Source organism: Palaemon carinicauda, chromosome 8, assembly GCF_036898095.1.
Source record: "Palaemon carinicauda isolate YSFRI2023 chromosome 8, ASM3689809v2, whole genome shotgun sequence".
NCBI lineage: Eukaryota > Metazoa > Arthropoda > Malacostraca > Decapoda > Palaemonidae > Palaemon > Palaemon carinicauda.
Genome location: NC_090732.1, coordinates 166,905,960 through 166,915,959, shown reverse-complemented (window position 1 = coordinate 166,915,959; position 10,000 = coordinate 166,905,960). Strand labels below are relative to the sequence as shown.

Here is a 10,000-nt window from a genome sequence, read left to right as displayed (position 1 = left end):
CACAAACGACTATTTTCCAAACCATTCCAGAGCTCAGAAGGAGCCCTGGTGCCGATGCGGAATTTTCATCAATTTCGACGATGAACAAGAACTGGTCTACACCTTGGAAAACATCATCATTGATGATTGCGTCGCCTCAGCAGAGGCTTGCAAAACTGGCTGTGCTGCAGAGGTAACTTCCCCTCTTAAAATTTTCTCTTTTCACGATAGTTAAATCAATTAAGTCATCTAAGTCAAAACTAAGTCAAAGGCATCAAAGTCAAAAGTAAGTCGAAGGCATCTACGTCAAATCTAAGTCGAAGGCATCTAAGTCATATCTACGTCAAAGGCATCTAAGTTGAATCTAAGTCCATGGCATCACAGTCAAATCTAAGTCAAAGGCATCTAAGTCAAATTGACATTGCGTAAATTCGGTGCTGTTCGTAAGGCTGATTTAAGATCGGTGCTGATTATATAAACAAAATTCAAGATCGGTACTGATTATATAAACAAAATTCAAGATCGGTACTGATTATATAGACAAAATTTAAGATCGGTGCTGATTATATCGACAAAATCTAAGATCGGTGCTGATTACATAGGCAGAATTTAAGATCGGTGTTGTTTATATGGACAAAATTTAAGATCGGTGCTGATTATATAAACAAAATTTAAGATCGGTGCTAATTATATCGACAAAATTTAAGATCAGGGCTGATTATACAGACAAAATTTAAGATCGGTGATTATATAGGCAAAATTCAAGATCGGTGTTGTTTATATCGACAAAATTTAAGATCGGTGCTGATTATATAAACAGAATTTAAGATCGGTGCTGATTATTTGGGCAAAATTTAAGATAGGTGCTAATTATATAGGCAACATTTAAGATCGGTGCTGAATTTACAGACAAAATTTAAGATCAATGCGGCAATCTTTAAATATACTGATTTGCATGTTCTATGTAGATTCTTAGATGAAATTGCTCAGAGTCTAATCAGTTGACGTAAGTCTTTTTATAGTTTATATTTGAAATATCTGTTTTAATGTAGTTAATGTTTTTAAAATATTTTATTTCAATTATTCATTACTTCTTATATCTTTTAATTATTTCCTTATTTCCTTTCCTCACTGGGCTGTTTTACCCTGTTGGAGCTTTTGGGCTTATAGCATCCTGCTTTTCCCACTAGTGATATAACTTAGCTAAAAATAATAATAATAATAATAATAATAATAATAATAATAATAATAATAATAAATAATAATAATAATCATAATAACAACAATAATAAGAAGAAGAAGAAGAAGAAGAAGAAGAAGAAGAAGAAGAAGAAGAAGAAGAAGAAGAAGAAGAAGAAGAAGAAGAAGAAAAATAAATTAATCAAACCTTCATCCAAAGATATCCAGTTTGGCCATCCTTCATGTCCAAAGAAGAAAAATCCTGCTATTGTGTTGAGCTCCCACGTTTTCACGTCACCAAGTGCTAACCTTCATAGCAATATATCTAAAGTTTAGTAATCAAATCTGTGTTTGAAGAATATAAATGGATTATGGTAATAGTAATTAGTAGTATAGATATCAAATTGGAATATCCTTAAATTGTATCAGACAATATATTTTTTCATAGTGAGGAAATAAAAAAAAATGTTCGTTACAAAAGTATAATATAGAAGATATAAGATTATATATATATATATATATATATATATATATATATATATATATATATATATATATATATATATATATATATGTAAACTAGTGTACGCAACCTGTCAAAATGACGACTAAATATCTAAATAGGTATACTCACACGACCCTTCCTGGTTTCCTTAATTTTCCGTAAAACTACAGAATCAATGTTCCCACTTCTGGATAAAGGCGAGTCAACAGCTGATTAGTCGGAAGTATTTTTGTCCGAATACTTCCGACCAATCAGCTATCAGAAAACTTCCTGCTTTTCCAACTAGGGTTGTAGCTTAGCATTTAATAATAATAATAATGATAATAATAATAATAATAATAATAATAATAATAATAATAATAATAATAATAATAATAATAAAAGGGCACCCCCTGCGAGTCGGTGCAAATCTGCTTCACTAAAAAATAAATTGACTATAATTGAGGGGTCAAAGAGGAACCATCTCCTTAATTTATCTGACTTACATTGTTGCATCTAGTTATAACTATTATTTTTCTTCGTCATATTACCTTCTCTTAGCACTTAATTATCTCTGTTTTCAATCACTCTCAAATATCTATTGTGTTATTATTATTATTATTATTATCATTATTATTATTATTATTATTATTATTAGCTAAGCTACAGCCTAGTTGTAAAAGCAGGATGCTATAAGCCCAAGGGCTCCAACAGGGAAAATAGCCCAGTGAGGAAAGGAAATAAGGAAAAACTAAGTAGTTTAAGAACAATAATAACATTAACATAAATCTTTCATATATAAACTCAGTGGGAGTTAGCCTTCTAAGTTAATGGATTCTTAATTGACTGAATAGTAAAAATAAAAGCAATCTTTGTGATATCCCATTCTTTTGCACACACCTCCTTACTTCCACATCCCAGTAACTCACCTTTACTCTCATGCAATTGTCATCTGTTATGTCTTCCTTTCTTCCCTCTAGATAAACGAATTTACCAACGACGGTGACCTTTGGTCCTTGACCTCATCAGGCGAAACTGTGGGTCAGGCAATCTGCACAAAAATGGCTGCAGCAGAACATCATCACAGCCACCATTACATCCATAACCGCAACGTAAGTGCTGAAGAACTAAGATGTGTAGTTTCACTATTTCTATTAATAAGAGTATTAAATAATTTTTTTTTCTGACATGAAATACCATGGTCCATATCATCTCTAGCTTCATTTTATACTTCCAAAATTAGCTCCATTAGTTTTGCTTCTGTTTTTGTTTATAAATATCATCATCATCATCATCAGCCATAACTAGTCCAATACAGGAGAAAGGCCCCGGATATTTTCTACTTGCGTCAATTTTTAGTCTTTCTATGCCAGTCTATACCAAAAAAAATTTCTTAACTTGTCAATCCATCGTTTTCTCTTCCCCCGCTTCTTTTGCAATCTTTAGGGTCCCCATTCTGTTATTCTTAGTGTCCATCTATTGTCTAGTGTGTTCTCGTATGAGGCTTCTATTTTCCTGTCTCTTAGCGTTAATCCCATCATTGTTCTTTTCATAGCTCTTTAAGTTGTAAATAGCTTATGTTGTAAGGCTTTAGTAAGGCACCAAGTTTCTCATGCAAAAGTTAATACTAGTAGGACCATCTGATTGAATACCTTTCTTTTTAGAGAAAGTGGCCTTTTACATTTCATAATCTCATTTTGTTTACCAAAAGCTCTCCATCCCATGATTATTTTGTTTAATTTCTCGTCTCTGGTCTATGGGAAAGACATATATTCAATAAGAATCTCTAGAGGTTTGTCCATAACCCTTATTTGTTGTCTCTCTGCATTTTTAATGAATATCATCTTAGTTTTACTCATTTTCATTTTCAGTCCTACATTTCTGCTTTTTCGATTCAAATCTTCTATCATATTTTGCATATCCTCTTCTGATATATATGAATATGTCATAGGCAAATCTTAAGTTGTTCAAGTATTCACCATTAATGGTAATTCCATCATTTTTGCAATCTAAATTCTAATAAACTTCTAGACACGCTGTGAATAATTCAGCAGAGGTGGAGTCTTCCTGTCTAACTCCTTACTCAGTCAAAATTTTCCCACTATATGGGATTATTGTAATTTCCATATAGATATCTTCAAGTTTTCTAACATAAGAATCATCTATTCCTTGGTTATCATTCCTGCTGAAGTTTTGATGGAAAAAAAGGAGCCAAACGTTGACATACTACCACTAGATACTTTATATACATTTATAATATATATATATATATATATATATATATATATATATACTGTATACACATGCATATATAAACACACACACACAAACACACACACACACACACACACACACACACACACACATATATATATATATATATATATATATATATATATATATATATATATATATATATGTATATATGTATATATATACATAAATATATACATACATATATATCTATATATACAGTATATATATATATATATATATAGAGAGAGAGAGAGAGAGAGAGAGAGAGAGAGAGAGAGAGAGAGAGAGAGAGAGAGAGAGAGAGAGAGAGAGATCATCGTCCAAAACCTATTAGCAGACATTTCTTCAACACTGCAACTTTTAGCATAATACTTAAAAATACTGTGAAAATATTAACCATTGCATTCATGGTTTACTGGAACACTTTAAAAGCTAAAATAAACATTACAGGTCTATGGATACTTTGGACTCTGCGCTGGCCCCTGGGAATACGCAGACGTTAAATCTCAGCAGATGCTTTGCTGTGAGGATGGAGTACACGCTCACTGCCACAACTAACAAATCTTCCACAAGCTCACCCACAACAAACTCGATTTCAGAAAATTAAGCTTCACCGTCATTGAATCCATGAAAATCTTATGTACCTACAATAGTAGTCAACTGGCGTTAAAACAATAAAATCTCTAAACTTTTCCAATAGAACAATTGGTTTTGATTGCTTCGGTAAATCAAAACTAGAAGGTCGATTGTTTTGATTGGTTGTGGCTTCATTACATAGATGTATATGTACTGGATGTTTAATAAAGGTGTTGCTTATTCAAGGTTACTCTTATCACTTTTCCTCATTACATTTCTCTCCAGTCTCTATTAATAGTTTGAAATACTTGATCTTACGAGCAGAATGTTTCCTGGTGATAAGAACCACAGTATAGAAAAGCAATATCACAAGCAATGAGAATAAACACTTAGGACAACGTGTTTCATTATTTTTACACAGTTAAAAGAAGCCCTCAGGGCAGGTTCATCAAGTTGGATAAATAAGTTAAAGGCTATAAACTCCTTATACACTCTAACGAAATACAACAATATTTTGAAATGTTACTAAGAATTATAACAAGAATCCATTTCAATTTTAACTGTTATTTACAAATATAAAAGGTTACAAAAAATGTAGAGGAAGCAACGCCAGAGAAACTGGGAATGGTGGTTACTGCAGAGATATGAGGGTCAAGACAGAGAGGGGAAGGAGAGGGGAGGGACTTGGGAGTGCAGATATTCGAATTGCTTGACTTAGGTAACCGGTTTACCTGGCTTAACATTTATTATGACAAGAGTAAACATCTTAATTAACAGGATTTGCAATGCATTATAATATCAAAAATTAGGGGGAGATCTATAGAGTGCTGTGTCAAAGTACCTCTCTGATCAAGTAATTACTATGGGAGATATGAAAGAAAAACACTATTTTTTGCCAAACAATGTATAGTAGTAATTTCCCACCTAATCTTAGCCTTGGATCAGCGTCACTGACCTTCGATGTCAGGATGCAAGAGAACTTCAAATCATTCATTCATTCTGAACCTTGGAACCATTTGTTGGCCAATTCTTTCAGAAAGGTAGCCCCTGACAACTTGGCAAAGTACTAATGACACGACCATGTTATGATAACGAGTATTGAAATTAATTTTTTAGGTCCCTAAGATAGTTTAATAAACTCAATGACCTTTAACAACCAGCTAGCTTAGGAAACGTTTCCAGTGATATATATATATATATATATATATATATATATATATATATATATATATATATATATATATATATATATATATATATACATATATACATATATATGTATATATATATATATATGTATGTATATATATATATATATATATATATATATATATATATATATATATATATATATATATATATATATATATCAGTTTTGCCCCCAAGTATTCGGTCAAGGATTAACTTATTGAAGTGGTTCAAGTCCAGAAAGGCGATGACATAAATACTCCCTCCCCTAAATCCATACTAAACTGACGAGCTTTTTATTTCCAATTACTACATATCCCAACATCAACTTCACATGACTAACAGCTTTAACAAATCGGATAACTCGATGTTATATTTTCTTCTACTGCTCAAATGATTTACGACCAATATTTCAGTTCAACTGTTAATATTAAGGAATATGGAAACTATTTTTAATGTTCCATGAGTTTGTATCATTACAAAACAAACTATCCTGTTATATGGTATTTTTATCTAAATCAAAATTTTAATACGTCTTTTGAAATTTGGTTATATAATTTTATCATGCATTAAGACTAGTTTCATTACACATTCCTGAAGTCGTTCTAAAAGTAATTAATGTTGACTGGAATACCTCTGAACAACTACATCCCCCACCTCACTCCCTGTAGAATAATTGTTGGAATACATTCCAAAATGATTGGAATCTCTTCTACATATCTATAGGAGACTCTCAATTCAGTTCCTCAATCGTAAAAGCTAAAAGTTACTGCTCCATCTGAATTGCTTCAATTTACGTCTTCAAACACAATTGCAACTTTTCACCATTCCCTGCAACATTTATTCCATATTGCCATTTGGCCTCAATTCTATCAAAAGTAGCTTTGTGATTTCTCTCTGGGTAAAATATTTATTTTCTAAAGCTGGTCTCCCCCTTGTTTCGTATTCTATCTTTACGTTTCTTTAAGGAATACAAATACAAAGAAACATTTCTATCACTCTTTTCACAAAATGATATATTTTTAACAACATTGAATTTTCACTAAACTAACAATATCTTACAGTTATCTTGCTTGATAGTACATTCGGGTACACTATTCTATCTAATTTCTCCTCCTCTCGTTTTGTTCAAGTTTTTATAGTTTATATGGGAAATATTTATCTTAATGTTGTTACTGTCCTTAAAATATTCTATTTTTTATTGTTTCCTTTCCTCACTGGGCTATTTTTCCTGTTGGAGCACCTGGGCTTATAGCAAGTAATAATGATAATAATAATAATAATAATAATAATAATAATAATAATAATAATAATAATAATAATAATAATGTTCACCTGATCATATATCAGGGCCAGGTAAAAAAATTGAAAGCAATGTCCTAAATGTCTTCGGTATACACAAATCATTCAGGCACGTTATTCAAACTAATCAAATCAAAATTTTACCATTTCCCTTTCCTTTGCAATAATCAAATAAACCTATTACAGCCAATCACGAAAAACATCAGATAATGATATTTCAAATAAGAGATTAACCCCTTAAGTGCCAACCCCTCATAAAAATAAATTGCACTTAAGCCCATAACAGTTCCACACCAACAGACGACGGAAATTTCCCAGATCTTTGCTAGGACAGCATCTATAACGTTTAAAACGCTTCCATAAGACGAAAATTACTGCCAGATCTTTAATGAGACAGCATCAATAACGTTTAAAACAAAATATTACTGCTGGATCTTTGCTCGACTGCTTCTCTAACGTTTAAAACTGTAACAGAAGAAAAATACTGCTGCTAGATATTTGTTCAGACTGCTTCTCTAACGTTTAAAACTGTAATATAAGAAAAATATCACTATTAGATCTTTGCTCAGACATCTTTGTAAAATACTGTACCGTTCATATCACTTTAATGGATATGAAATAGTCACCATCGAATTCATATGGCTGGTTCCCACATTTCGGATAAACCACTTCATAAATTCAATGTTTTAGTAAACACATTTCGTAATCCATATTCGTTATGACCATATAAATTAAAGAGGGGTGGTTATACTGTACTCACATTAGTCACTGACAACAGCCATGAAGACTATACTAGTATTGTTTGCTCTTGTTGCAGCCGTAGTGTAAGTAATCTCTCTCTCTCTCTCTCTCTCTCTCTCTCTCTCTCTCTCTCTCTCTCTCTCTCTCTCATAATCTTATATAACTTGCTTGAGGGTACACTTGGGCACTCTATTCTATCTAATTTCTCTTCCTCATATTTTGTTAAAGTTTCCATAGTTTATAAAGGAAATAATTATTCTAATGTTACTGGTCTTAAAATATCTTATTTTTCCTAGTTTCCTTTCCTCACTGGGCTATTTTCCCTGTTGGGGCCCCTGGACTTATAGCATCCTGCTTTTCCAACTAGGGTTGTAATAATAATAATAATAATAATAATAATAATAATTCCAATGTTTTGATATGTAACTCGGTATACATCATACAACCCAGAGTCCCAGAATACAAAGCCAGAATATAACTGCCCAATACTCAAGTGTTCTCTCACAGACGACTATTTTCCAAACCCTTCCAGAGCTCAGAAGGAGCCCTGGTGTCGATGCGGAATTTTCATCAATTTCAGCGATCATCAAGAATTGGTCTACACCTTGGAAAACATCATCATTGATGATTGCGTCGCCTCAGCAGAGACTTGCAAAACTAGCTGTGCTGCCGAGGTAATTTCCCAGCTTTAAATTTTCTCTTTTCACGATAGTTAAATCAATTAAGTCATCTAAGTCAAATCTAAGTCAAAGGCATCTAAGTCAAAACTAAGTCAAAGGCATCTAAGTCAAATGTAGGTCGAAGGCATATAAGTCAAACTGACATTGTGTAAACTCAGTGCTGTTCGTAAGGCAGATTAGATTATATAGACAAAATTTAAGAACGGTGCTGATTACATAGGCAGAATTTAAGATCGGTGTTGTTTATATAGACAAAATTTAAGATCGGTGCTGATTACATAGGCAGAATTTAAGATCGGTGTTGTTTATATAAACAAAATTTATATCGGTGCTGATTATATAAACAAAATTTAAGATCGGTGCTGATTATATGAACAAAATTCAAGATCGGTGCTGATTATATAGGCAACATTTAAGATCGGTGCTGATTATATAGGCTAAATTTAAGATTGGTGCTGATTATATTGACAAAATTTAAGATCGGTGCTGATTATATAGGCAACATTTAAGATCGGTGCTGATTATATAGTCAAAATTTAAGATTGGTGCTGATTATATCGACAAAATTTAAGATCGGTGCTGATTATATAGGCAACATTTAAGATCGGTGCTGATTATATAGTCAAAATTTAAGATTGGTGCTGATTATATCGACAAAATTTAAGATCAGTGCTGATTACACAGGCAGAATTCAAGATAGGTGTTGTTTATATAGACAAAATTTCAGATCGGTGCTGATTATATAGACAAAATTTAAGATTCGTGCTGATTATATAAACAAAATTTAAGATCGGTGCTGATTACATAGGCAAAATTTAAGATCGGTGTTGTTTATATCGACAAAATTTAAGATCGGTGCTGATTATATAAACAAAATTTAAGATCGGTGCTGATTATATAGACAAAATTTAAGATCGGTGCTGATTATACAGACAAAATTTAAGATCAGTGCTGATTATACAGACAAAATGTAAGATCGGTGCTGATTATATAAGCAAAATTCAATATCGGTGTTGTTTATATCGACAAAATTTAGGATCGGTGTTGTTTATAACGACAAATTTAAGATCAGTGTTGTTTATATCAACAAAATTTAAGATCGGTGCTGATTATATCAACAAAATTTAAGATTGGTGTTGTTTATATCGACAAAATTTAAGATCGGTGCTGATTATACAGACAAACTTTAAGATCGGTGTTGTTTATATCTACAAAATTTAAGATCGGTGTTGTTATATCGACAAAAGTTAAGATCGGTGCTAATTATATAAACAGAACTTCAGATCGGTGCTGATTATTTAGGCAAAATTTAAGACCAGTGCTAATAATATAGGCAACATTTAAGATCGGTGCTGAATTTACAGACAAAATTTAAGATCAATGTGGCAAGCTTTAAATATACTGATTTGCATGTTCTATGTAGATTCTTAGATGAAATTGCTGAGTCTAATCAGCTGACGTAAGTCTTTTTATAGTTTATATATGACATATCTATTTTAATTCAGTTAATGTTTATAAAATATTTTATTCCAATTGTTCATTACTTCTTATATCTTTTAATTATTTCCTTATTTCCTTTCCTCACTGGGCTGTTTTACCCTGTTGGAGCCTTTGG

At 31.8% G+C, this 10,000-nt stretch overlaps 2 protein-coding genes across 2 annotated transcripts in view; both read left to right on the top strand.

Moving 5' to 3' along the window:
- Positions 1-4,456, top strand: part of LOC137645083 (uncharacterized) — a 4,974-nt gene extending 518 nt beyond the window's left edge. Inside the window, exons 2-4 of the mRNA XM_068377934.1 lie at positions 31-172; positions 2,623-2,754; positions 4,349-4,456. Of these exons, the coding sequence (XP_068234035.1) occupies positions 31-172; positions 2,623-2,754; positions 4,349-4,456 (382 nt within the window). The remainder of the gene's footprint in view (positions 1-30; positions 173-2,622; positions 2,755-4,348) is intronic.
- Positions 4,457-7,744: 3,288 nt separating this feature from the next.
- Positions 7,745-10,000, top strand: part of LOC137645080 (uncharacterized) — a 5,710-nt gene continuing 3,454 nt past the window's right edge. The window contains exons 1-2 of the mRNA XM_068377932.1: positions 7,745-7,788; positions 8,238-8,379. Of these exons, the coding sequence (XP_068234033.1) occupies positions 7,745-7,788; positions 8,238-8,379 (186 nt within the window). The remainder of the gene's footprint in view (positions 7,789-8,237; positions 8,380-10,000) is intronic.